The following is a 26,791-nucleotide window of genomic DNA, read 5'->3' as shown; positions in this document are numbered from 1 at the left end:
ATACCCTTGAGGAAAGACTGGAGTAGGACATTGAATGGGGTCTGGCTGCGGCTGAAGGCGTTTCATTGATGACTTTTCAGTTATTTTTATGACTCAAGCACCCTCTAGCTTTGCTTGGTTGGTGCTTTGTTTGTGCCATCCGTGTTGCAGGATGACTCTCCAAACACATCTCACTGCAATAATAATAATAATAATGATTCCAAATAAATACATATTTTAGAATAAGCCACTCTTAATTGAGATTATCTGTTGGGAGTGTTTATATATATATATATATATATATATATATATATATATATATATATATATAAAAACTGAGAGTAACTTCCAACACCAGTTCCTCAAGTTAATGCTCTTCATGTGAGTCACACAATTTGCAGCTGAGTTTGAGCTGAAATCCCTTTATCTCCTGTGAAAACACTTCTCCAGTGATGGGAATGTTCTCAGGATGTTATCTTGTCATTTGTGGAAACAAGATAGGCAGCCATCTTTATCGCCTGGCGCAGCCTGAAGAAGCTCGGGCCGTGCCGGAACATGTTTGCCCACAGGGGTCTCCGTCCATCTACGCAAGCACTCGGCCTGAGATTAAAAGCATTTAAACACTTTTCACTGTGTACATTACTGTTAAATGACGGGCACGTCAAATTTCAAAGCACACGAGAGCCGAGTTATGCTTTTGAAAAAGAATCTCCAGAGAGTGGAATCTGATGGAAATCCTGGCAGCGACTTATTAATTGGCAAGAGAATAAATAGAAACTATGAAATATGAGAATTAAGTGCAGCATCTCCATGACAACTGTCTTTGCATGTCACTTTGGTAATGAATAGGTAATGAACAAATGAAAGTTCCCGGCTTCGCATCGCACGCCAAAAAACTGACATTTTCAAGGGAAAAAAAATGCAGATTTTATTAGACGTTTCTCTTTGCTGTTATTTTCCTACAAAGCTGACGAATTTACATCTTTTTTTTTCTCGAAACAGGTGCACAAACCTCTCAACTCAGCACATCAAAGGGACACATACGTCTATGAATAAATCACAGCCAATGGTAAGAATTCAGACGAGGGTCTCCCAACACCAAAGAGGAAGGATTCAAAGTGTGGCGTTTAATATTCATGAGGCGCTCGGTGCTTGTTTACGGCGATGGCTCTTTTGTCCTGGGGAGTCGGTTTGATATCCTTGCTGCAGGTATTAACATACACTTGTGGTTACACCCTGGCGTGGTATTTGTGTCTGGCGTTTAACACGCCGCTGAATGATCAGCAATCTATTGTAGAGCTCTGGAGAGCTCTTGGTCCCCTGCGAAGTATTAAAAGCCTTCGTGGCTCTGACGCACCTAATGAGAGCCTCTGATTATGAAGTGTTGGCGGCTCGTGTGAGGAGGAGGAATTCTGCACCCACTGGGACAGAAGTGGCAGACGAGCAGCTGAGAACGAACTGTTGAGCACAAAAACCGCTCTTCTCTTGTTTTCCAAAGGTTTTATGGATAAACAGTTGTTAATGCAGGAGTGATGCGACAGTCAAAGGTGCAGATTTTCTCCAGTGGTGGGCTGATGAAGCCTCACGATACACTGTCCTCATTTTCAGAGGCCACTGGGTGTCGCTCTCTGTGCATAAGCTTTGGCATCAAACCACACCACACAATGAAATAACACATCATTTTTAATCCAAGGGCGCCAAGTACTGAGCTATGAAAATGCGACCACTATTTCATGACGGTTCGATGGACTTATTATATGTAGGGCTGCTTCTCGGAAAAAATAACCTGCCGCACTTTCTCTTGATCTATGTGTGTTAATAAGGCCATTGTTTTGAAACCTTGTTCAGAGGAGAATCAGGCTCGGTCCTCCAACTGTGGTTTGCACTCAATATTGGGCCCCGTCTACTTTCACACTTTTTAAAATCACAGGTGTGTTGTTTGCTGCGTTACAGTGTGACTAATGAAGTATGAAATTCTTGAAATGTGCGTGCTCTCTTGGTGAACCTTATTTACTGCGTTTTGAAGCTAATTTGCGAGCATACATGTAGGCAAACTACACAATTAACTTTAGCGAGTACTCAAACCTATTATCCTCATTTAATACAGCAATGAATTTGTTTTCTGATTCCTAGAAGTAAATGTATTATTTTTCCTGGCCAAATTGGATGTTTGTGCTTTGCATAATTTGTATACAAAAAAAGTAGTTGAAATTTGCAGTTTAAGCCTCACCCCTCATGAATCAGTTTATGATTATGTTGCAGCCAGGTTGATCTTTCCAACAAAGTTATTTTTTTCTGAGTTCTTTATTCAGCACGGACTCCATCTGGGCCTCAGTCTGCACTGCACCATCTTGACTCAATCTTGGTACGGTGGTCTCCATTACAGTATTATTACTCAGTCAAATATTACTGTCGGTTTGTTGTCACTTCATGCAGGTAGATCGGTCCAAGTCTGCTGCTTCATCAACTGTTCAGTGACGCCTCCTGTTGATTCATGTTAGTCCTGCCTTTCTCTATAGAGACCCTCTCTAAAAATGAAAATATTTTTGAAGATTTCCTCCGTAGTATCTCAGTAGTGTATTATATGGGTCCAACTTTGACTTGTGCACAGCAAAAATGGTCACCAAACCAATAAGAGAGCAGCCCAGGTGACATGCTTGTCTGCTGTTCAAGCAGCTCCCAAGACTTCAATAAAAGGAATACAACATCTGTGGCACTGGAAAAGAATCGAGAGAAGTCCTCTTCTCAAGGCCTTTTTATCAGCTACTACAAGCTTCCACATCCTCTCCGTTGCACTCATCATCTTTCTTTCTACCAAAATGAAAATATTATTAGATGCTTTTATTTCTCTGGTGCATCTTTTGTTACATCTTCCCTGAAGTATGTACACAATAGTCCTTGGCTTCATTGTCAGTGTGAGATCATCGCTGAGAACAGTGAATTCAACATGTGGCTGTTCCAGATTCGTGTCTCGCTACTTTGTCTTTGGAGCATTAAAACAAACACTGTCAAGGTCAGATGGGAAAGCTGAGCTTCTAATTACTACAGCCGAGAGAGAAGGCGAAGATAGAACAAAAAACATCTCTCCAGTGGGTACTTAAAGACAGAAGGCAGCTGGTCAGAATGTACTCTGGAGGAAAACATCAGCTTCAGAACAAAGTGCTGGTTATTACTTAAGTGCTTTTCCTCCATCCGTGTTCTTGAGCAGTTGCTCCCACGTTCCCTCTTCTTATAGATTGCGTCTTGAAGGATCGATGGAGATGAATAAAAAAAAAAAAACCTTCTTGTATCTTCAAGTAAACCCAACTCTTTTACAGCCTTTATTTTATTTATTTTATTTTTTTTATGTCGTGGAACAACATGGACAAAACAATGTTTTATACATTATATATACACCAAAAATATATAATATAATAATATAATCAGATATAATCACTATGTAATTCTACGAACGTTTAAAAACACCCATAAATGATTACATTTCCCCCAGTATAAAGGCACAAGCATTGGCGAAGTTATTATTATATCAAATGGTTTGCGTTGTCACGTAAAATAATTCTCGTTTGAGCGAGACTATTACTATCTTGTCTTTTAGCGACCTCTAGTGGTGAGCAAAAAGATGCAAGCAATTTCTTCAACGTTTTATGGAACGGCATGACGCTTTGAAAAAAAAAAAAGTTTTGTTACATAGTTAATAGGTTATGTGCCATTTTTCATTGTCAACAAATATGTTTATTATTGGTAAACATAATAGCAAACAGACAAACAAATAGATACAGAAATAGAATTATGTACTAATATTAGCATCACTTTTATGATAGTTTTTAATGAAAAAATTACTCGAATTTCATAGTCTCAGTGTAAAAAAGGTTACTGTCATGTTAAATCCCATGAACAAACCATTGACACGTCTGTACTGTCCGACTCTTCTCAGCTGCTTTGTTTTGATGGTTGTGTGGGAACCGTCTGTAGCTGGTTGGAACTTGTACAGATTGAGGTCTGACGAAGTCAGTTTTGTAGGTTGATTCGTGACTTGCTTCACTTCTGCTGTCAGCTCCAGCAGCCCAAAAGATACTGGACTTGTACTGTGTGCTGTAGCTGAAGTGCTTCCTGCGTCCCACACCCTGGAGGTCAAACGCATGGAAAAACAAAGGCTCAAAAAATGACTTTTTTACATTTGTAGTTCAGTGTTGACTTACTTGGCTGAAGATGTCGACGTCATCCTTCAAGGAATATTTGTTGTCATGCTCAGAGAATGTATAGTCCCTTCCTGACTGAAAGAAAAACTGTATATTCCATAATCTGATTTGTTTTTTAACCAAATACTGCAAGTTTTCCCAAGTTTTCAACCCAATACTAAATTGCCCAGTGATTTTTTTGTTAACTTTGAAATTGAAATCAAGTATATTATTCACCTACATACACTTAAATATTTTTCATCTCAAACATACCTGCTCACTCTTGTTAGATAAATGCTGGATGTTCATGGATTTCACCTGACTCAGCATTATTCCCAAGTTGGTAGAAGCCTCCAGATAAAGAATTTCGACAAGCCAGCTGTGTAGCATGCGTGAAGAGTGTTGTTTTTATTTGCTGCCATAGAGAAATGCTTCTTTTCACTTCCTCCTAGCATTTCGAAAGAGTGAGTCTGGTGACCATGGAGACGGAACAAACGGATAGAGACAAAGGCAAAGCTAAGACAAAAGCTAGAAGACGGTACAGTCAGTTGAACATTACTAACAAATGCAACTAATGTCAACAACTTTAATTAGTAGTAAATTATTAAGGAAATAACACTTAATATTTAATATTGTGACAGTTTTTGCATTAACATTCAACATGTATTTGAAAAATAAAACATCAGACGCTTTATATATTTTTTCCATTAATGTTCATTTTAGAAGTATTAATGAAATCTTCTATACAAAATTCACTATGAATTCAATTAATAATTATATTTACCTAGAATTATCATTCAAATTACTTAGAGATCAACGAGATGATCTTTATTTTTATATTTTCAAACAAATAAACAGCCAAATTATCCAGTAAAAATAGAACTTAAAAATACCAGAAGATCATACATTGTTAAACTTTATTTTACAAAGGTCAAAATGTTACATTTTTTTAAAACTTGGTCACAAGATATATTTAATATAAAACATTTGAGAGAACACAATGCCTTATGGTCTTCATCATGACGGGATTAAAACATTTGTCATTTGCATCAAGATTGTTTTTCCTCTTGTGTCGTCCTCTTGATGCATTTGATGGAGAAGTTCACATGTTTAAACCGTCCTCCCTTTAAATAGCTGCTACCGTGACATTACATTTGTATGTTAGTAGATCTAATGAAAGCTTCAGGAAAAGGTTAGGTTGCTAGTTTGCTAGACTTTAGTAGCGGACTGACAATCGTGCCCCTGGTAGACTTCTGAAGCAGCCGTCATTCCTGAGGACACAAATGAAATCAGAATAAAATGTCTTATGACTTTATAAAACAGGGAATCCACATTTTGAGCCATTGAAATATCAAGTTCACAATCATCCACATACATTATGATTTTATACATGACAATCAATGTGGACACTGTCAGGCTTGTGAGAATATTATCTGAAATATCAGACTGAATAAGAAAGGCTCAGTAAAAATGGTGATTGTGTTGAGGCAGATAAAGTCTGCCCTTTGTTGAGAAAGTTCAAAGGTCAACATCGGGACAGTCTTTGTCAGACAGTGCCATGTAGTGTCATCACGTTTCATTAAGAAAATATGTCAAAAATTAGTTTCTAGCTCTGAGGTTAGTTTTGTACTGCAACACTTTTATTGAGAGCCAGATCTGTGATTTGAATGGGTCCTCAATGAAAACAATCATTATTTTCCAGTCACTATTTCTGTACTTAAAAACATATCAGATACATACTGGCACAAAATGAAATAACCTTCATGACTGCACAAGAAAAAGATGGCCGTTACAATCATTTTTGAGACTGAAAAAACAAGGTGGTGCTTCTTACTGCTTGCGGCAGACGTTTCAGCTGCACAGCTGGATTTCTCCATCTCCTTTCGGACGTTCTTCTTCAAATGCTGAGCCAAGCGTTGCCACCTTAGGATGTAAACAGTCTTCAAAATACAGCCCTCAATCTGTTTGCACGCCATCGTCGGCAGCCTACCGTTCTTGCGCGTCGTTGTACTTGTTGAGCCGGTCGGCCTCCTGCATCTTCTCAGCCATCCATCGCTGTAAAAGTTCCTCTTTCTCTCTGCGGCCTTGTGTGAGAGCTTCCTGGAGAGCCGCCTGCTCCTTCTGAAGCGCCGTCAGCTCTTTGCTTTGGCATTCGATGGTGTACTCGTGATCCCAGAGTTTTGTCCTCAGAGCCTTGCTGCCTTTGGCCAGAGTGAGCACCTCTTGGCGTTGGCGGGCGACACTGAGAGGAAACAAACGCAGAATTGGCCATTGCATGAACTGATTTAAGTAGACTAAGATGAACTTGCGTATCATGAAGTAGTTACCTCGAGTGCCAGTGCTGCACTTCAGCGTCTTTCAGATGTAAAACCGTGGTCAAGTCAGAGACCGTCTGAGAGAGCTGAGACAACACAAGGCCATACAAATGTCAATATGGGACTTTAGTGATGTGTTCCATTTGGAGTCACAAGTCGACAAGAGTCAGAGGCGAGTAGAGAGCCCATGTTTAACACAGTCAAGCTTTCAATGAAGATCAAGTTAGCAAGTGGAACACCATCTTAATTCAGTTTATTATTATTATGATGATTTTATCCCTAGCAAACTCACCTTTTCAGCCAGGTGTTCACTTTCCCTCAATTGGAGTTGAAGCAGTCTCACCTCATTCCCCACTCCGCACTGATCCGGCAGTCTAAACATAAATAATAAAAAAAATGGTTTCACTTATATTCACCTTAACATTGCGCTATGAAAATCTGAGTTCCCAACCTCTCACTAGTCTCCTCTAAAAACTGTGTCCGAGCGTCGAAGCGTTCCTCCAGCTGAGACACTGGAACGAGAAGTGAGTGTCACCGTGAACAATCGGCCATCAGTTCATCCGAGAAAAGACCCGTACAGCTCGTGAACACGCCGATGAAGGGCAGCTTCTCTGCTCGGTCTCTGCGCTGCAAACTGGCCGCCACGTGACTCTTCCAGCTTTGCATGGTAGTTTCAAACTTCAGTTCGCTTGCCGTTCTACTACAGTCGTACCAAGCGTCGGGGGACCGTGAGGAATGAGCCGGCACCAGCGATCTTTATTGCTCCTCCCAGTTTACAAAGGCGTCAGCTGATCGGTGACGTCACAATTGCTTTACCAGGAGGTTCATTGTTGATTCAGTTCTGCCCAAATGAAAGTTGTCTGGTGATGAAATCAATGTGTTTTGACGCGATATTATCCTTTCGGATTGTAGAAAAATATAACTAAATAAAAGTAAACTTAAATGATATCCATATTTTGGGTTAATTGTTCAATATATACTGAATTTCTCCAGCATTGTTCAATGTTTTGTGTCTTGAATCTTTGTAGTTGGTTTTAAATGGTAAGCGCTCATCCTAATAATAAACAAGAAACGAACATTTTGAGACTAACGCACATGTTAGTGATGTCGATGACCAGACTTATTTTTCATTTTATCTTTAATAACGGTAAGGAATTTGGACCAGCGGGGGAGAAAAGTACATTTTCTTTAATTGTTTATTCTTACAGGATGTTAAAGTTAAGTAAAAAAAAAAAAAAAAAGGTTTCCAAATTAGTATTGAAATGGTTAGGATTTTTTAATATATATAATTCTTCAGCACTCTCGAACTCTCGAGAGCAGAAAGAGCGCGTATTTCACTTCCGGTTCGAGTTTCTGTTTCAATTATTTTAAACGATTATTTTCCCTTTAAACATACAAGACACCATCACATAGATTCAAGCGTGTAATAGATACAAAATAATTTAGTTTTAGCGTTTTAAGAATGTTGCTTTTGAATGTTTGCCGGGCTGTGAACCCGGAAGTTGTCGCTAGCCCTAGCCTGCGCGTGTGCTGTGGAAACAGCTGAGATGAAAACAAGAGACGCGTTTCACGTCTCTTATAATGTAGTCCTGCAAGTTCCAGACAGTTAGTGCACGTAAGTAGCTTCAAACTCCTCTTTCGTGGTTGAATAAAAATTCGTGTCAACGAGACACGCGCTGCCCAGACGCTGCAGTTTGTCTTTGAGTCCTGTAAGTTGTGGTGGAGCAAGTTGCCCGCCTCACTGACGTGTTGCCTTGCTGTTGTTCCATTTCGAATCACTCGGCATGAAGGCTTCCTCGGTCTTTTCCAGCATGAGCTCTCCACCTGCGAACGGTGATTTTGTGCCGCCGTTGGAGAAAGTACAAGAAGAGAACAGCTGCTCTGAAGATAAAAATGTACGTCAGCAGACTTTATATGACATTATCGCTGCTACGCCTTGTTAATAACCACGTTTGTTCATTTTCAGGATGGTGCTATGTTGCCGAGCACCAGCGAAATAAAGAGCTGTGCTGTGGTCAAGTACTCCGCTGCCCCACCGCCCACCAGCTATGCCCTTCCTCAGGAGAAGACAGACCTCAAGTTACCTCCTACTAACTGGTTAAGAGACAACCCACAGCTTGGCAGTGCAGGGGCCACTTCGCTGGGCTCCAGCAGCAAGAGCAAACCCTTTTCCAGGTATGATGTTAACTTGGCGTTCGATGAATAAGCGAGGCCTTCGCTTAGATATAGGGGAATTCGACATGAAAGACAAGGCTTCCATTCCAACTGTATTCCCGAAGGATCAACGATAATCAAGGAAATACAGTGGTACCTCGGTTTTCGAATGTCCCGGACTTCGAACAAATTGGAGTTCGAACAAATATGTGTATAACGCAGCGACTGTACCTTCATATTGAGGTGTAAAACTATTTCCTGTCACCACACTGGACCGTGGTAGAGTGTCACAGGGGAGGTGCTCGCTCTCCACACCTCCGAGGCTGGAGTGCTCACTCCAGGGTTTGATGTCCTGTTGTGGGCTGGAGCTGGGACAGGGATGAGGCGAGTCTGGGACAGAGCGTTACTTGGTTTATGACTTTGTCACAGCCAAACTGCACAGAAGCCCACATTCAGAGCTGGACACGCACCGGGCACCTCTTCACTTCTGGAGAGACGTCACTCACTCAGCAACCCCTCCCACATGCAGCGGCCACACAGATAGAGGAACAGCGCACCTGCAGCAGACACTCTACATTCACTCCCACAAAAGCCTATTTTAAGGCTTGGAACGCATTATTTCTTTTTCCATTCATTGTAATGGGAAAAAGCTATTCAGATTTCGAACAAATCGCTTCTCGAACAGCCGTCTGGAACGGATTATGGTCGAGAACTGAGGTAGCACTGTACATTTGATTTTACCCTAAACTCGTATTATATGTTAGATGAAGGGTGGGTGAGTGGTGGGTTGTCAGTATCATGTTATTGCTGATTAATGTATATTTTTGCGGCAAACACTTGATACAGTAACAATATGTACTTAATGAATTAATTAAATTTAAATTCTTTTGTTGGTTTTTCCTATTTTTCAGTTTTGGAATGGCGTACGATTTCATAGATTGTATAGGGGATGATGTGGACGTTGTGGCTGATTCTGAGGTTTGTTTTCTCCTGGTTGATTGTGCAATTATAACTACACTCCTAAAATGTTTTTTTTCCCCAAAATCATTTTAGAACATCAAGAAGCTTTTGAAAATTCCTTATAGCAAGTCACACGTCAGTATGGCTGTCCACCGTGTGGGCCGAACTCTGCTGTTGGATGAGTTAGACATTCAGGAGCTCTTCATGAGATCTTCACAGGTACTACGTCTTCATGCACACTAAAACCAAGCCTTCACCCTGAACAACTTGTGTTGTGTGTGTGTGTGTATGTATTATAGACAGGTGACTGGACGTGGCTGAAGGAATTCTATCAGAGATTGATTGATCAGAAGTGGCAAAGGAAAAAAAAGAGTAAAGAACATTGGTATCAGAAGGCTATTTTGTCAAAGTTTCTTTATTACAGGTGAGTACCTGTGTTTTTTAGTTGTTTTTCTTTAGCCCAGGACAACTCTTGAAAATATTTTTCTGTTTCTTATAGTATAAATGGCGATGCTGCTGCTGAGCCTGTCTCAGACAATTTTGATGAGGATGATAAAACTGGGTCAGAGGACTACAGCTCTTCTTGGCCAAACACCATCGCAGGCTCTTCTGTCACTGAGGGATCAGCTGATCATAAGCAGGTATTAGCTTGTTTGCCTTGAGATGTGACGACAAAAATGAAAGCATTTAGCTTCAAATGTTATGATGGTATTTCTATTACTTCATCCTCTCTGCTCATATTTGTGCTTTTTGAGTGGCTTCCTGTGGGCACATTAGAGGTTCATGAAAGTGCCCGGTGATTTGAAGTATGAAGTAGCTTGACCAACATAGAAATTTTGTTCTCTGAGGTGCAGGAAAGTGTTCCAGATGATAGCATCTTTGCCTTGGACCAAGTGACTTTGACACCGAAAGAGCAGAATCTACTCACTCTTTTCAATGAAGGAGAGAATAGTCAGGTGCGACAACCACACCTGGCCCAGGATTTTTATTTTTTTAACTTATAAAATGGATGGAAAGACTGATCCAAATATGGTGTTTATCTGAAGCAGGGTTTGAGAAATGACTTTGTGCGCAACATCATGTGGACGTTTGAGGATATCCACATGCTGGTGGGGTCGAACATGCCCATCTTTGGAGGTGGTCGTTACCCCGCTGTCAGTCTGAGACTCAGGTGACTTGGACGTCCTGTGTTCTAATGCCAGCCTAGCTTTGCTGCGTAGTGACTCACTGTTTTTCTTCTTTCAGGGACAACAATAAACCCATCAATATTCTCACAGGGATCGACTACTGGCTGGACAATCTCATGTGCAATGTCCCTGAGCTCGTCATGTGCTTTCACGTTAATGGGATTGTCCAGGTAAATTCATACTGTCTAGCTTAGTATCATGTTGAATGACCACTTGTTGATAACCACATGGGTTCATGCAGAAATATGAGATGATAAAGACGGAGGACATTCCTCACCTGGAGAACTCGACCTTCTCCACCAGAGTGGTCAAAGACATTGCGCAGAACATCCTCTCCTTCCTAAAGTCCAACTGCACCAAAGAGGGCCACACCTACTGGCTTTTCAAAGGTAACCGATGACCGGAGACTTTATTGAAGATGTCCGTATTCTTATTTGTCTCTTCGATACTCAGCGAGTGGCAGTGACATTGTGAAGCTTTACGACCTCACAACGCTGTGTGAGGAGGCTGAGGAGGAGAAGTATCAGAATCCCTTCACTCTCCCTGTGGCTGTGCTGCTGTACAAGTATGTAACTCAAACAGTTGTTTTTAATGCCATACTCTACTGTAAATTGCACTTTTGTAGGGTCTCTCAAATCCAAGTGTAAGTCGGTGTAATGCCGTCTGTCCCTTTGTTGTTCAGAGTTGCCAGAAATCTCATGCTGAAGGCCAGGCAGAACAGGAAGCACTACGGCACCATCAGGACTCTGCTCCTTAACTGTGTCAAGCTTCTCGACGAGGAGAGACATCCACAGGTAAATATGACATCAATATCAGGAGTGGGTTTGTCTGCTACACACAAGGTGGGCTCCGTCTTCTTGACCTTCCCCTTGTTCAGTCGTTTTAGGATTGTTGTCTTATGTTAAGGAGACAATATCAGTACAAAAAAGAGCATACATGTCAACTTACTGTTCTCTAAAGTACATTGACAAGATGCATGTGCGCTTTTTGGCATCTCTTTGGTTGTTTTTCTGGAACATGCTTTTAAATACAACTCTTTTATGAGATATAATGTCCAACCATTTCCAACAAAATGTAATCCTTGATGTCTTCTCCCTCGGTCCAGATCATCGCCTCGGCTCACTACATGCTGTCAGAGCTGTTCCAGCTCGACGAGCTTCCCGAGGAGGATGAGAAGGAGTCGCTCGGAGCGGGTGGCTCGGAGGATAGCTACAGCGACGAAGACGCCGTGGAAGACGAGGAGGATGACGAGGAGTTGAAGGACGACAGCGATGACAACTGCTTCAGTAACGGCTCCAGCTCGCAGGACGACAGCAAAGCCGTTGCTGTCATTCACTCTGTAGAGGAGCTGTCTGTTCCTGAGAAATACAAATCCACACAACTGATCAGAGTGAGCCCCAAGGTTCAACCTTGCTCTGCAATGGTTTTCACTTTGTGTTCAACGACTTTTTCTTTTTTTTTTCACAGCCGAATTGTGCTTTCCCCGTCTCTCAAGACAAGGAGGAGCGATGCCGACATGTGCTGAGCTGCGTGCTGAAGGCAGGTTCCTTCTATTTTAAGGGCCAATTTATACGTTCTTGTTTTAGTTTGTGTTCGGCTTCTTTAGATTCTCAATTCTCTGTTTGCTGTGAGAGCTGCAGAACATGAAGCAGAAGTTAGTCGAAGCTATGATACGTGTGTGTGACTACATCACAGGGTTTAAAAGCAGTCGACGGCAGCATCAAGAAGGAGAGTGACCTCCCTGCTGCCGACCCCAGCACGCCCATCCCTCTGAAATATGAGGACAGAAGTGCCATCGGAGCCTGTGCCGCCGAGAAGGGAATCTCGCTCCTCATCGATAGAGGTTTGGATCTATGGCAAAATCTGTCCAGGATTAGCTCAAGAGAACAATTCAGATGACATCGGTGTAGAGTTGGTGCTAATGTGAATGTCTCTCAGCTGGGCCTCTTCAGGGGAACCAGAAACACCCCACTCGATCTGGGATGATTCCAGGCTCGTGGCAGCACCACATGAAGCTGCAGCTCTTCCTCAAAGCTTCCAAAGCGTATTACGTTCTGTCCGATGCGGCGACAAATCTGCTGAAGTACGGCCGAGCCCTGCGCTACATCAAGCTCTCGCTGCAGTGCTATGGTGGGTCCCTGACTCTACCAAGATCCCAGGCACTCGCTGACACTGACACAATTCTATTCTTTGCAACAACTTAATCACAAGCCATGTGTGTTCTATAGTCTACTTTGGTTCGCTGAATTAAAACATCAGATTTATTCAGTTGCCAAGTATTTGCTTATTTTACTGAACGTACTTTACTAAACTAAATACAAGTGTAACTGTATAACGTTGTCAAATGTGTTTAAATCACTGTCAAAAATGTAATTTTAGAAAGGCAGAATGACTTTCTCCTCTCTCTGCAGATGCCTACTGTTCAGTCAGCGGCACGCTGCACCCTCATGTTCTGCACTTTCATAGCCAGTGTTTGTCCTTGTGTGGGGACATCCAGTTGATGTTGGCCCAAAACTCCAACAACCGCGCAGCATACCAGGAGGAATACAGCTACCAGACCAAGGACGACCAGGAGATCCTCCACAGCCTCCACAGGGAGAGCAGCTGCCAGGGTCGGTGTTGTAGCCCTTGCTTGACCACATCATCATCCTGAGCTCACCATTCCTGTTTTCTTCTCCAGCGTTCACCATGGCGACGGACATGGCCACCGACCCGGAGTACCAGCTGTTTGTCAGCAGCAAATGCTATGAAGCAGCGTACGAGCTGCTTGTGTCGGATGTTCTGAAGGATGACTCGTCCGATCAGCTGGCTCAGGTGCTGAAGAGACTCGGAAACATCCGGAATGAGATGGGCGTGTTCTACATGAACCAGGCGGCAACCATGCTGTCAGAGAAAGAAGGTAACAACATGCGAGCGATGAGAGAAAGTCTTGTCTTAAAACTTCAGATCTAAAAAAGTGTCAAACTATTCAGACATTTTTTTCTTCTGTGAAGGTCAATCACAGTCACTACAACAGTTTTCACATTTGAACACGTTTAATCATGAATGAATTCAAATGTTTCTTAACCAACTGCTGCCATACATTTTGTACCTTGGGGGTGTTTCTCCCCACGTTTTATTTTCCTCTATTGTATCTCGGTTTGCCTGTTGGCAGAGTAATGTAAAAACAAGCAAAAGATTTTTCAGGACATGTTGGTAGATGGATGTGGAAGAGACAACATTGTTTTTGTAGTGATGCTTTACTCTTCGGTAGTGATGGGATGATGAAGCTTCATGAAACATGAGTCCTCATTTTCTGGTCAGTAGGCGGCGCTCTTGGTTTAAAAAGATGCGTGGTTTCATTCAAAATAGCCTTTGCAGCGCTAAAGATTATATACAGTGAAGAGTGCCTTCAAGTGGAATCTTAAAGTACCGACACAGTTTTGTGAAGCTTCACTAGCTCAAGCTTAGACTACTCTTCTCTCTGTCTGCGTGTTGAGTGAGCGATACTGCTCTCCATTGGAGATAATAACTATCAAAGATATTTCAGATGCTAAATAAGTCTTGAATTTTATAGGTTAATGTTATGGCGAGCCTGTGCAGCCGTTTGTTGACCTGTGTTTCTTCAACAATCCTTTTTCCAATGTGCTTCTTTCCTCTCCAGTCAGGTGCTCTGTGTCTGCAGCAGAGCAGGAAATGTGGAAAAAGAGTTTTGCCTTCTTTGAGAAGGGCATGAAGAACTTTGAGGCCATCAGCGACAGCACCAACATGGCGCTGCTGCTGTGCAACACGGGGCGGCTGATGAGAATCTGCGCCCAAGCTCACTGCCTGGCATCTGCCTCCGGGAGCAGAGGAGAGTTCTCACCAGAGGAGTCGCGCTACTACAATAAGGTGACTCACCTGAAGTCTTGTGGCACAGACTCATCCGTGTTTAACCGAACCGATCCAATCTTAGGCGATCGACTATTACCTGCGCGCCATGAGGTCACTGGCCACCAGGGAAAACCATCCGGGAGTGTGGGACAGTGTGAACTGGGAGCTGTCCACCACGTACTTCACTCTGGCCACACTTCAGCAGGACTATGCTCCGCTGTCCAGAAAGGCCCAGGAGCAGGTCGGTGTCACCAACTTTAGCGGAAATCTTGAGACATGTGAGAGGTTTACGAGATTCATCCTCCTCAAGGTCGAGCGCGAGGTGACAGACGCGATGATGAAATCCCTCAAGTTCTGTGACCTGCTGACCGAGTCGCCCCGACAGCCACTCTACCAGTACAGAGCCGCGACCATCCACCATCGCCTGGGCTCCATGTATCACAGCTGTTATCGGAACCAGGTCAGTGCACCTGATAAGACGGACCACCTGAGAGTTCACCACACGCTTCAGGCAGATCTGAAAATAGGAAGGTCGACCAATGGAGTGCAGCGGGAAAACATCAGAAAGTGTGTTTGTCGTGGAACAGGTTGGGAATGAACAAATGAGGAAGCAGCATCGCAGCCTGGCGGAGCTGCATTACAGTAAAGCCGTCACCTTATTCGTCAGCCTCAGAGACGCTCCCTGCGAGCTGCTGCGCACGCTGCTGGAGAGAGTGGCGTTCGCTGAATTCATCATGGCTGGTGAGTGTCATCTGCCTGGATTAGACCAGCACAGTGTGTGAGTCCAGAATGGAAGCTCGAGCGTTTTGAACGCCAGGCCATTCTTTCAGCTCTGAAAGTGGTGTATGGGCTGCCATCTTGACTTTCTCATCAGCATGTAATCCACTTCACAAAAGTACTTGCTGCGAATGCAGCAGTCAGAGTCACGTTAGACTGACAGCACTGTCAGAGAAGTTTACACTGTACCAACAAGACCTATCTAGAGGCTTGTTTGGAACCAGCATGTGCATGTTGGAAAATGCTTCATGTTTGGATTCTCAGCTCCTGATACGTGTTTACGTGAAGACCCTCTTCAGTGTTATCTGGTATCTGTATTAAGTTAGTAAAGAGATTTGATTCTCTTCTTGAGATAAAATCAAACAGATATGGAATTATCTCTGAGAAATAATTTTGTGCATTTTAAATAAAATTCATAGTTTAAAACGGAAATATCTGAGGAGAGAAGGATGCGTGACCAAGTCTTGTTTCACTATGCTCTATTATTTGGAGCTTGTCTCGCGCCTCATCATTGAGACCCTGAAGTTTTGAACAGTTTTGGTACCAATCTCAGCAGTTTAAATGCTTCAGCTGTATAACTGAATTCACGACCAACTCATCTCAGTATCAACGCTCTCCTCAGGGAAGACCAGCAGCGATGCCAAGCTGAAGAGCCTGACTGCAGCTCTGGAGATCATGTCAGAGACCTGCCACGCCTTCAGGCTGATCGAGAAAGAGCTGCAGGAGGAGCAGGTGAGCTTGAGTGGCACGGATGACTGTAAGGTCACTGCTTACATGTCTGTGGTCCTCCAGAGTGAGTCCAACAAACCAGCTGCTGTGTCTCCGGACGTGGCGTCTGGTGCTCCTCCGGGGCTGGACCTTCAGGAGGTGGTGAAGCTCATCAGCGTGTTCGAGTCCAGCTTCTCCTTCCTGCTCTTGGAAACCATCAGACTCTTGACAACTCAAAGGCGCAAAACAAGGTGATCACGAAGCTGTCCTCTGAGCATGTGTCGTGTAGGAGCCTGACGTGTCATTTCTCTCGCAGCCACAAGGAGGAGGAGCAGTTGAGGACGTACAAGAGTGTGTATGCTAAACTCCTGCGCTCCGGGAAGAGCGAGTCTCTCGTCACGCGGGTCAAGCTGTACCTGGACCTCCTGCTGCAGCTGAGCCCACAAACAGGAGGTGACACACAGACATGACAGGCGTCGACACCTGGCTCTGACCGAACCAAAGCTTCGATCACCTTCAGCGCCTTGGACCTTTTAGCAATGTACATTTTGTAAAAAAAAAAAAAAAAAAAATGAAAATGGTAGTAAATCAGAGGACAAGTTGAAGGTTTTTGTTAATTTTATGCTTTTTACTGAAGACATTTGTGGAAGATCTCCAACTCAGCCAAACGACAGTGTCATTATGTACAAAGGTGAACTCAGCCGGCCCATTTGTGTGGGCCATAGCAGCCCGATTTGCTGTGACATGGAAATAAAGGGTTTTTAAACTGAGCAACCTTGCATCGATCACCAATGCACTTCAGTGGAAAAGAGAAGTGTGTCCTGCTTGTGGCTCACTGTACGACACAGCGTTCAGCAGTCTGTTCCTCCGGGGTTCTTATGCACTTCTGTTGGTCCTGCACGTCCTCGTTGTCCAAAATACTCTGAAGGAGATTCTTGCTTTCGCTCGGAGGCAGGTTGTAGAAATAGTACTGTGGCGCCATCTGGAGGAACCTGTGAGGAAGACCCATTTGGTCAGGGGGACGATCGCGGCGATTGAAAGCGAACAGCGTGACAAAGAGATTTATCCCTTGTTGAGCTGCACATTCTCACAGACCTCTGCGCCATCCATAATCCCCCTCTACATACTAAAGAGCGGGATTATGACAGCGTGACAAGTCTGGCCAGAAGAGGGACGTGTCAGTCAGAATCCAGCTCTTGGTGAATAGAGGCTCTGGAGTGCGCAACACGGAGCCTGGGCTCTGGAATGACACGTCCAGTCGCAGGAAGCGCGTGTTACAGACAGACAAGTGGAGAGTCGGAATCGTGTGAAATCCTTCATCTGTGGAGCAAGTCTGACAGAGAGAGCCATGGCTTGACACAGTTGTGAGAAGAGTCTGACACTCAGCTGGTGGGAAGGTTTCACAAATACTACTGAGACGCCTGAGACTTTCATCTGTAATAGTCCCGCACAGTCAGTATTGATGGACACAATATGTACTGCTGCGGAGAGGGCTAGGACATTGTCATCCGTAAGAAGAGCCCCATGTTTTCCATGGTCGGAAAACATTGCACTGGTCCTGCTCCTTTTGCTGGTGAGAGAGCTTGACATGTGCAGCCTGATGGTGAGTTAAACACCATCTTAGGTATGAAGAGCTAAACACAGTCAGCGTGATGAAGAGCTGAACGTGGTCAGAGATACGAAGAGCTAAAACCCGATGAATCGTATGAAGAGCAACACGTTGGTCTGTTGTCAGATCATGTGAACACACTCATGCACAGGTTGTGTTGAATGTGTGTCAAAAAAAACAAAAACAAAGTTCTTAACATGAAGGAGGAGAGTCCGGCTAACTCTTCCTCGGAATGCGGAACTTACTCTTCTGGAGCTATTCGGGTGACCACTCTGAGGCAGTTGTCCTCGGCGAAGGTGTGTTCGTGGAAGAGAACCCATTCTGGCAGACCTTCTTTTGGGTTGTTGGCTCCGTAAGCAGACTGAGGCTGGATCTGCGCCACATGTTTGTTTGTCAAAATGAAATAGTTTCCCGATCCATCCACATCCCGAGCCACCTGGAGCCGACCAGAGACAGACATGGCAGACGACAGGGGAGGAGTAGTGAGGAGTAAAATATGTTTGGCTTTTACAGCTTACAATTTCTCAACCAAATGAGTTAAAAACTGCAAAACTTGTTTAGTTATTTTTGTCTTTTTGCTTGTTTCCTCACATTTTCTTGATTTTTTATTAGAATTTAAAGTATTTCTATAATTTTTCAGGTCAGCTTTTTCACATTAAAATTCAGTCCATTTATTTGACAATCATTTTTCTATTGAAAACTCAATTGTTTCTAATGCCATAGTTTCGTCTATAACACATTAGAGTGCTGTAAAATTGATCCATTTTTCACATTATTACATTTCCATTGTTCATGGAATATGCACTATCTCACATGTAGACTGGGTTTAGAGTGAGCCTCGTCCACTATTGTTCTGACCTGCATGAAGAATCCAGCCAGCAGAGCTCGTTTTATATTCGCTGTGTTGGTCCTGGATCCAAAAGCTGGTGGTGAGACAGGAAGTTCGATCCTCCTCAGTGTGTCAGTGAACTCAGAACAAAGTGCGTCGACTGTCTGCAGAGCAGCGTGGTCCAGGTGGAAGCTCCGACACCACGACTCCACGTCACAGTCTGGAGAGAGGGCAGCTTATTTCAAGGGAAAAGTAGAAGCTCTGTGATCTGTGAGAGACTCTGGAGCCATTTCCTGAGCTAACTGAATGAATACTTGGGAGTAGTCTTTGTCAACTCACCAGGCTCCTGCTGGTTCTGTTTGAAAGCCTTGTAGATGTTGACCAGGGTGAAGTGGTCTCCCTCTGGATGCTGGAACTTCACAAGACGCTGGACCGCTTCCTGCTTTGAGTCCACAGGTGGATTTGTGAGGCAATTTGGAGCTTTGAGGAAACAAAAAAAAAGTCTGTGTACTTGTGACTTAGAAAGTGGCATTGAAATAAAATGGGACCCATTCTCCTTCTTCTAAGGGTGGAAGCATGGAGTCTCACCTGTCAGCATGGCGGCGATGATGACCACCTCGCTGACACAGTCGAACTCGCAGGACGCCAGCAGAGTCTTGGCCATTTGCGGGTCCATGTGGAACTCTGACATGATGATTCCGATCTCGGACAGGTTTCCATTGTTGTCCAGAGCTGCCAGATAGTCCAGCTCTTCTAGCGCCTGCATCAGAGCTTCAGGATCTGGAGGAAAGTTTTGTCTTTGAGGTTGATTATGGAATGAGTGAGAAGTTTCTCTTGGGTTTTTGTCTCTGGGTGTCTTTAACACTAGACCCAGTGTGACCCAGGCCAGCGGCATTAAGGTCTGTTGGGACACGCTCTTAGGCACTCAAACAACAGTTTTTTAACCCCTGATGCTGGCAAGATTTGCTTGTTGTCCGGTATAAATTTGGAATAATCCGGCCGAGTCTGTTCAGAGCAATAACAAAAAGAGCAGCAGCAGATTATAGTTTGATAATCTGAGCCAACATCTGCCATCCTGCGCTGTGACTCTTCGTTTTTGCAGCAAGATGAATGACCGTCCCGTTTTCACCAAACTCAAGCGACCTGCACCGGAGATTCAGGTCATTGGGAAACGAAACAAAACAGCTGAGGCACGGATCACCGAACACCAACACTGAGGTTATTGTCCAGAGAGCCCAACAAACTGAGCAGAAGTTCTCTCTGATGAAGACGACACTGTGGGTTAGTATGAGCCACTTGGCTGAGGAGCTCACTTAACATGCCGAGCTGCTTTGCTTTGGTCCGTCAGCCCTGTAACAGCAGAGGCTGACACTTGGTGCAAGCGTTCAGCTGCAGCGCGTCATGACTTGTCAGTAGACCTTCATCTCTCCTGGTCTGAGGTGAAACATTTCAAACACTGGTTGGGTTGAGAACAGATCATTTTCCTGCTCCTCACCTGCTCTGTCGATGAAATCACAGCGACCCAGTCCGGCGATGTCCATCCTCTTCAAGAACAGAACGGTGGGCGTGATGTCAGACTCCAGTATGTGGGGCCGGACCTCAGCGGGGAGTTTCCTGTCCTCAGGGTAAAGGCAGAAACACGTCCCTGCCAAGAGGAAGAATCCTGGTCAGCAAGGCTTCGGGACGTTCGGATGATGACCTCTCACCTGTTGTCGGGGCGAGTTGCCTGCGACTCAAAGCTTGACTGGCACTGATCGGCTGAATGATGACTGAGTAGGTGCGAATCCTGGGGTTGTACACCTGCATCAGGACAACGAGGACGTTTGCGTTTTGCAAGGACATGGTTCTATATCAAGCAACGTGTTGCCCGTCCATCCATCCTTCCATCCATCACTTACATTCCTCTTTTCAAGTCCGGTGTCGATGACGAAGTTTATGGAGTGGACACTCCAAAACAGATCTTCTCCCTGGCTGCAGGTCAGAAAAACCCTCCTCGCTTGACTGACCTCTTCCTCCATCAGCAATGACAAACTTGTTCGTCCGGGATGGACAGCTATCGGCAGTAGCTCGGACCCACCGACAGGAAGGCTCTCTTTACGCAGGAGCTCCACAGCCAGATCTACTTCCTGTTCAGGAGCCAAGTCTTTCATTCTCTGGTGGAGTTTAAAAACATGCCAAGAGAGCTCACCTGACCCGTGACCAAAAACACAACTACGTCCCCCTTCTCTTTCCCCTGGTGGATCTGGAGCACCAGATGAAGTGCCGAGGACAGGTACCCGTTTCCCGAGCTGCAGTAGAGCACCTTGCCCAGGCCTGGATTCTCCAGCTGGATCAGAGGCGCTGGCGAGCCGGTGAAGTGGGCCGAGTGTCTGGGGCTGGGGTCCACAGCCATGAGGAGGACAACACGAAGTTCTGGTCTCTGCAAGGCAATGTCTTTCAGGAGCGCCTGCAGGACGTCTGTGGCCACGGTCCTCTGGTGAGCCTGGTCCACCACCACCACACCGTAGTGCTCCAGCAGAGGGTCTGACATCATTTCCCTCAGGAGCATGTCGTCGGTGCAGAACCTGTGGGTGAGAAACATAATGACCACCCTGAAACTGTGCTTTGGAGGTGCTGAAACTACATGCAAGCATGTGTCCTGAGGCTGCTCTCTCTCACTGGTCTCTTCATGATTTCTGCTGCTGAGATATAACTTTGTTCCCTGTTATGTGCAGCGGAGCATCAGGTGCCTTCTCCGGAGTCATAGGCGACGAAGGAAGATCCCCAGTGTCGGTTTCAGTCCCTTGGGGCTGTTCTCACACCCAACTATCACGATCACTTCATCCTTTCACAGCAATATGAGCTCATCCCTTCTGTAAGCTCCCCGAGCTTTTCGGGTGCAAGGCAGACTCAGAAGTGGAACAGGAAGTTTGTCCCTGCAGCAAGAACCTGAGTTCAGTTACAGTTGGATGGGTGACTATGTAGGCATTTGACAACCCTAAGTGAATACAGCTAAGAGGCTTTGGAGCGTCTGCATCGTGTTTATTATGTGGATTTGAAGAGTTCCGATGCGTTGTAAAGGAAATATATGACGCTGACAAGCGACGCAAATCCACATTCTGTTACAGCGTTATATACTCGGGTAATTAGTCTGGAGTCGATTCTTGCTGCTGGCGCGAAACTAATCCCCCTGACTCCCATTGTTCCCACGGTGACTGAGGAGGGAATCAGGGTGACATATGGGTCGACAAAGAACCGACCAGTCCCTGAAAACAGACCTCTGCAGTCCTTTGTTTGTTAGAAAGCTTGTGTCGTTTTGTGTGGGACACTGTGCGTCACCAGAAGCAGCAGATCTCACAGCTTTATCGTGAGGTCAGACCTGAGGATGGTGTCGCTGGTGCAGCACGACTCCAGGGGGACACTGTAGCCCACTTCATGTCCGATGTTGACGTCCATCTCGTCGGCCGCTCTGAGGGCCAGATGGACCGCCTGCTGGGCGTCAGTCTGTGTTGAAACCACGGCACCGTCTTGGAAGCGGCGCGACAGGCAGAACTCGGCGCACCACTCTGGAATCTGTTTCAGTGCGAAATGGATTGTTTACGTCCACTCCCAGAGCCCGAGCGGGACAATCTGCTCGGTGGTAAATAAAATGTGCGAGTGAAAATCTAAACGCTGGCGCTACTCACTTGAGAGCTCCTTCCTGTGTTGGCAGGGCCGCTGACAACAACAAACTGTTCTCTGGCTAAAGTGTCCAGGAATCCTTTCTTGGCTTTCCACACTGGCAGCTGCTCACGTTCCCTCAGCAACTTGTAGAATCTGGAGGAGAACGGCAGTCCATCAAACTGATTAATCTCCAGAATGCTGTCACGCTCTCTGTCTCTTGTCACCCCGGAGCTGGAGCCCCTGTCAGACACCTCCTCGGAAGATGAAGTTTCCATCGCAGGTCAGAAGCAAGCGCGACCCGACCTCATGTGAAAGAGCTGTGGATGACACACTTGCTGTGAAAGTGAAGCTGAGACTGAGAGAGGCGCTGCCCGGCACAATGTTGTCATGTGGCTTCTAATCCCATCACAGAGCAGCAGGAAACAGATGAGACTCACACGCACACACACTGACAAACACACAGCAGGGGGCAGAACTTTAGAGTGCTACTGCGTTCATAGGCCACTGGAGGGAGCACAGTTGGAAATACATTCCAGCTCCATTGGTCATGAAGTACAGAGGCATATTAAAGACCCATAACAAACAAAAGCATGGGAGGTTTCGAATGATTTGTATCTTGAACTGAGAAAAAGGAACAACAAATTAAATTTTTTTTCACTGGGTGTCAAAGCTTCATGAAACAGTCTTCATTTTCAGCGGCCAGTAGACGGCGCTCATTGCTCTTTGGCCTTGCGCAGCTACGTCCATGAAACCTTGCTTCATTTCAAACTGCAAGCGCCACCTACTGAGCTCTGACAATGATGATGATGCTGTGATAGGTGAGAAGTGGAGCTGTCCCCGAGTGACTCACAAAAGAGCTCCTCTTTGTCTATATTGGTTCGAACGTCTTTTCAGGGTGTCTGCTGTGCGGCTCCCTAAAGAGGAGGCCGGAGCCAGGAGGAGGCAGACGCAGGGCATACTGGATGGGTTGGGTTGAGTGATGGGTACAAGAAGCTTCATGAAACAGTGCTCACATTTCAATGCTCAATAGGTGGTGCTCTTGGTTAAGAAAACAAATATAAAAAATATTTGTTCAAAGCAAAAGTTTGAAGAGCACACTGTGACAATGACAACACTGTTTCATGAAGCTTCACTAGTCATCACTACGTAGTGGACGTCTTCCGACTGCTGTCCCCGCGACCTTACCAGTGTAGAAAGAATGTAGAAACAAGATGACATTGCACTAGCTAGCACATGTTTTTGCACCTCAGGTTCACATGCAGTGACTATCTTACACCAGCAGAGGGGGTCCGACTTTAAGCTACAGCCATTGTATCACTGTTGCTGTTGGTCGGCTGCTTTCTCTGGCGTCCAGTCCAACCCTCCAGAAGAAATACAGCTCAAATCTTTCTGGATCGCAGGATGGACCACCTCAATGGGGAGGATGTGTGTCAACTTAGGACCAGCCTGTCTTTCAAGGGCACCTTTAGCTCAGCAACTATGGCAGTTCTCTCCCATGTCTGGTCACTGCCGAGTCAAGGCTTCTCCAACGGGTCCTTAGCTTGTTAAATGGACGCACAGTGAATGAATTGACATTGCACAAACAACATATTTTATCTACACATTCATGTCATTTTCCCACACAATGTTTATTTTTCCCCCTAAAAAGGGACCTTTGTTATCAGTTATGTTGGGTTAGAATAAGAACACAACAAATCCATTTGAAAAAAGTGATTTAAGAACTTTTATTTTGCACTTCAATCATGTGTATCCCTCCCTCCACCCCCTCAAAAACAAACAAAAAAGAAAGAATGAGGTTCCACAGAACAATATTTACACTTTCAAAATTAAAATTTCAACAAATACTGTACATTTATGTCACACAATGTTCATTCAGGGTTTACAAACACACACCTTGTTGCACTCGTGGACTCCATACTTTGGTCTCACACAAATCTGACACACGTTTGCTCACACAGACTCAGCGAAAACACAGAGGAGTGAACCATCTTTAAATACGCCTCTTTTGAATGTAATGACTGAAATTGGCCGGCAGGGGGAAGTGTGGTACAACTAACGCGATCTGTTGCGTATGTGCTGTTTAAAATGACAGATTTTGTTCAGATAAATTATAACGTCAAAAGTGACACGATTATTTTTTGCACAAAGGAGAAAACTTTTGACGACATTATATGACTTTAGAAACATGAAAGGGCAGCACAACATTTTGTAAATAAAAACAGTCAAGTGAGTGAGAGCACCATGTCAGAAAGTGGTCGCTCAAGCAGCCCAAACATAAAAACAGCACCAGAAGAAAGCAAAATAAAAGCACTGGATTCCCACCACTTGCTTGTGCTCCATTTCCCTTCCTCTTTAAAAACATTTTGGTCATCAAAAACAGCAACTGTCTCAGCATTGAGTTCCAGAGACGAAGTAAAAGAGTTAAATAGATAAATAGGTCCTTTGGTACCTGAGAAGGGTCCACACAGCACCTGTGGGGGGCGACAGCACCAGGACGGACGGTGGCCCTCTTCAACACTGATTCTCAACAAAAAAAGTCTTGGAGAGAAAAGTGCAATTCCATGTCTCCCTCTAGTGGTCAGGTACTTGTCATGGGAGGGGTCAGCACTCCTTCTTTGGTGGTCTGTACGGCAGCACCGGCACCGGTCTGGAACATTGCAGGACAAAGCTTCAACACACACACGTGAAACACAGACTTGTGCAATGATTTCTTCCTGACCTGTTGGGCACGGGGATGGAGGGCGGGGGGCGGGGTACGGTGGGAATCGGAATGGGGAGAGGAAGGGTTCCGCTGCAGTGGGCTCCCATGACGGCTCCTCGGCGGTTCACTCGAGTTCTCCGGCCTAATGGGTCGGCAGGAAGGGGCTTCTGTGGGGGACTGGGCTTCTCAAAGTCCTGCAAGGGAAGCAGAGGAATGTTCATGCAGCTACTGTCGCTCAGACACGTCAGAAAGGTGGTGACATTTAAATTCGCCCTGTGACACGCCACTTCATCAATTATGGAGCGTGACCTTCCGACTTCTGAAATATGGATGGGGATTTTTCACCCAGTCACCAGAGAGCGCCGTTACACACGTCTCACGTCTCACAATCACCTCTGCACCTGAAAGATCTTCTCCACCCGGCTAGCCCCCTGCATAAGCCCTCCGCGACCACGAATGGGTCCCTTTTGACACTCAGCAACTAAGAGAAGGTCCTGCTGGGCCAACAGCTCCGCATGTACTCAAGAATTGGAGTTACACCCAGGTAACTAGTATTTCTATTTCATACATGCTCTATCCTCAAACAGACTGCTATTTGTTTCTAACCTAACCAAAGGCCTTTGAGGGATGAGTGACCTCCTAACTGGGACACAGAACTTCACTCCATCACTATGAGGAAAACCCATCCAGCCGGTGACTGAGACAATGACCCTTTGGTCAGGTAATGCAAGTAAAATTACAGAAAACATAGCGGTGGACTGTGCCCTGACTGTCGCTTGTTGATGACATCACACTATACAGGGTTCAAATGTCATGTTCTTGGACTGAGATGAACAATAGAGTCGTTGTGTCTAGTTCTCTTGTCTCCATGGAGAAGGAAACAGAAAGCAGTGCTGGCTGTTTCACTGCCTCAGTCTGTACAGTACTTGGTACATGTGAAGTTACTGGTAGAACATGATGATGAGAGTCCGACGTCTTGGAAGTGACATATGTCTGTCTATGCATCACGTCAATGTGCCACCTTCAGAACGTCCCATCTGGATGGCAGATCAAACCCTAACAGAGACCTGGTGGCTCCTGAAGCAGTCGGGGCAGGTGTGACATCATCAAGATGGAACGCAGAGATGCAGAGAAACCGCCTCATAAACAGGACAGATTCATCAACCCATCCAGTCCCCAGGTGAGTTTCTGCGACGCTCTGCTAGCGTGTCTGAGATTCTGAATGAAAGATGGTCTCTTCCTCCGCAGCTGCAGGAAGATGTACGAGGCTCGGCCTCAGAAGCAGAAGGAGCTGGGAAATGTGCCGTTGTTTGGACAAAACAAGGTCATTTTTCACCGCTTCCTGGCAAGATGACGTTCTACAGTTCTCCCTCAACTCTCCTCTCAATATGTGGAAATGTTTTTAACCAGTTCATTACAACTGTCATGATTATTACTATTATTATTATGAATTTCATTTTCCCTCTGATTTACATGAAAGAAAATATTTTTCTCAGTGTAATTTACATTTTTATGGCCATTCACCCCCCACACCTGATAACAGCTCCGGAATGAAAGGCAGGGAAACGTATGGACCTCACCCGCTTTATGTACATAAAATGCAAACTCAGCTTTATTCCCTCCGATACAGCGAGCGTCTGCTCGCCGCCGCCGCCTCATGATCCCGGCTTTTGGAAATGAACTCCAGTATAAACGCAGACAGCAGGAGCAGCCACAGCACAAAGCACAATAGGCTTGTTTTCTATTTACAGGATTGATGCCCGTGACGGCCCTGCAGTTTTGCCATTTGTTTGTGACCCACATGCTCCGGCTGTTCCGGGACATTTGCAGGTTTCAGTGTTCCGCCGACTGGATTATTAGCCGGCGGTGGGATCATATTTACAGCCGTAATGGGCTGATA

General features: G+C 45.0%; 5 protein-coding genes across 7 annotated transcripts in view; 1 reads left to right on the top strand and 4 right to left on the bottom strand.

Annotated features, from left to right (window-relative positions):
• Window positions 1-3,860: 3,860 nt before the first annotated feature.
• Window positions 3,861-4,558, bottom strand: tex36 (testis expressed 36). The gene is made up of 3 exons (XM_053876057.1): window positions 4,431-4,558; window positions 4,179-4,253; window positions 3,861-4,103 (listed from the first exon to the last, which is right to left on the bottom strand). Exons 1-3 carry the CDS (start codon window positions 4,545-4,547, stop codon window positions 3,861-3,863), a joined length of 435 nt encoding a protein of 144 aa, XP_053732032.1. The 5' UTR covers window positions 4,548-4,558.
• A 526-nt stretch (window positions 4,559-5,084) lies between these two features.
• Window positions 5,085-7,239, bottom strand: si:ch1073-143l10.2 (uncharacterized protein LOC565165 homolog). The gene is made up of 7 exons (XM_053875530.1): window positions 7,051-7,239; window positions 6,924-6,984; window positions 6,765-6,846; window positions 6,485-6,558; window positions 6,148-6,399; window positions 5,992-6,080; window positions 5,085-5,428 (listed from the first exon to the last, which is right to left on the bottom strand). Exons 1-7 carry the CDS (start codon window positions 7,136-7,138, stop codon window positions 5,367-5,369), a joined length of 708 nt encoding a protein of 235 aa, XP_053731505.1. The 5' UTR covers window positions 7,139-7,239; the 3' UTR covers window positions 5,085-5,366.
• A 757-nt stretch (window positions 7,240-7,996) lies between these two features.
• Window positions 7,997-18,541, top strand: edrf1 (erythroid differentiation regulatory factor 1). 2 transcript variants are annotated; one of them, XM_053875676.1, is made up of 26 exons: window positions 7,997-8,087; window positions 8,283-8,367; window positions 8,439-8,647; window positions 9,538-9,604; window positions 9,680-9,805; window positions 9,886-10,010; window positions 10,086-10,227; window positions 10,441-10,542; window positions 10,636-10,757; window positions 10,832-10,943; window positions 11,015-11,162; window positions 11,227-11,338; window positions 11,456-11,567; window positions 11,879-12,163; window positions 12,241-12,312; window positions 12,469-12,616; window positions 12,712-12,903; window positions 13,185-13,385; window positions 13,454-13,672; window positions 14,417-14,643; window positions 14,708-14,866; window positions 14,936-15,085; window positions 15,213-15,366; window positions 16,025-16,134; window positions 16,195-16,361; window positions 16,427-18,539. In XM_053875676.1, exons 2-26 carry the CDS (start codon window positions 8,284-8,286, stop codon window positions 16,578-16,580), a joined length of 3,699 nt encoding a protein of 1,232 aa, XP_053731651.1. In that variant the 5' UTR covers window positions 7,997-8,087; window position 8,283; the 3' UTR covers window positions 16,581-18,539. The 2 variants fall into 2 exon arrangements, with proteins under 2 accessions (XP_053731651.1, XP_053731650.1); XM_053875675.1 differs by having other exon boundaries at window positions 10,435-10,542; window positions 16,025-16,361; window positions 16,427-18,541.
• Window positions 16,704-22,589, bottom strand: dhx32b (DEAH (Asp-Glu-Ala-His) box polypeptide 32b). Its single transcript, XM_053875677.1, has 11 exons — window positions 22,214-22,589; window positions 21,907-22,100; window positions 20,737-21,112; window positions 20,447-20,674; window positions 20,255-20,348; window positions 20,044-20,193; window positions 19,137-19,328; window positions 18,888-19,028; window positions 18,578-18,768; window positions 17,965-18,155; window positions 16,704-17,102 (listed from the first exon to the last, which is right to left on the bottom strand). The coding sequence occupies exons 1-11, from the start codon at window positions 22,463-22,465 to the stop codon at window positions 16,943-16,945; spliced, it is 2,169 nt and encodes a 722-aa protein (XP_053731652.1). The 5' UTR covers window positions 22,466-22,589; the 3' UTR covers window positions 16,704-16,942.
• Window positions 22,590-23,957: 1,368 nt separating this feature from the next.
• Window positions 23,958-26,791, bottom strand: part of adam12b (ADAM metallopeptidase domain 12b) — a 68,577-nt gene continuing 65,743 nt past the window's right edge. For both annotated transcript variants that reach the window (XM_053875582.1, XM_053875584.1), the window contains 2 exons: window positions 24,910-25,085; window positions 23,958-24,837 (listed from right to left, as the gene is read on the bottom strand). In XM_053875582.1, coding sequence (XP_053731557.1) covers window positions 24,792-24,837; window positions 24,910-25,085 — 222 coding nt within the window. In that variant the 3' untranslated portion in view covers window positions 23,958-24,791. The remainder of the gene's footprint in view (window positions 24,838-24,909; window positions 25,086-26,791) is intronic.

Source organism: Synchiropus splendidus, chromosome 9 (assembly GCF_027744825.2).
Source record: "Synchiropus splendidus isolate RoL2022-P1 chromosome 9, RoL_Sspl_1.0, whole genome shotgun sequence".
Lineage (NCBI taxonomy): Eukaryota > Metazoa > Chordata > Actinopteri > Syngnathiformes > Callionymidae > Synchiropus > Synchiropus splendidus.
This window is presented reverse-complemented; position numbering and strand designations above follow the sequence as displayed.

Bases quoted from the DNA above. Each gene is read 5' to 3' on its own strand.
- si:ch1073-143l10.2 (XM_053875530.1), bottom strand. From the start codon at position 7,138: ATGCAAAGCTGGAAGAGTCACGTGGCGGCCAGTTTGCAGCGCAGAGAC. The intron at 6,847-6,923 runs GTTGGGAACTCA...ATTTATGTTTAG, and splicing joins TTAGAGGAGACTAGTGAGAG to ACTGCCGGATCAGTGCGGAG. The intron at 6,400-6,484 runs GTAACTACTTCA...GTTTCCTCTCAG, and splicing joins GTGCAGCACTGGCACTCGAG to TGTCGCCCGCCAACGCCAAG.
- tex36 (XM_053876057.1), bottom strand. From the start codon at position 4,547: ATGCTACACAGCTGGCTTGTCGAAATTCTTTATCTGGAGGCTTCTACC. The intron at 4,254-4,430 runs GTATGTTTGAGA...TTTTTCTTTCAG, and splicing joins TATCTAACAAGAGTGAGCAG to TCAGGAAGGGACTATACATT. The intron at 4,104-4,178 runs GTAAGTCAACAC...TTTGACCTCCAG, and splicing joins ACGTCGACATCTTCAGCCAA to GGTGTGGGACGCAGGAAGCA.
- edrf1 (XM_053875675.1), top strand. From the start codon at position 8,284: ATGAGCTCTCCACCTGCGAACGGTGATTTTGTGCCGCCGTTGGAGAAA. The intron at 10,944-11,014 runs GTAAATTCATAC...GGGTTCATGCAG, and splicing joins ACGTTAATGGGATTGTCCAG to AAATATGAGATGATAAAGAC. The intron at 14,867-14,935 runs GTCGGTGTCACC...ATCCTCCTCAAG, and splicing joins CCAGAAAGGCCCAGGAGCAG to GTCGAGCGCGAGGTGACAGA.
- dhx32b (XM_053875677.1), bottom strand. From the start codon at position 22,465: ATGGAAACTTCATCTTCCGAGGAGGTGTCTGACAGGGGCTCCAGCTCC. The intron at 22,101-22,213 runs GTGAGTAGCGCC...GCACTGAAACAG, and splicing joins ACACAGGAAGGAGCTCTCAA to ATTCCAGAGTGGTGCGCCGA. The intron at 19,029-19,136 runs GTGAGACTCCAT...GTTTCCTCAAAG, and splicing joins CATCGCCGCCATGCTGACAG to CTCCAAATTGCCTCACAAAT.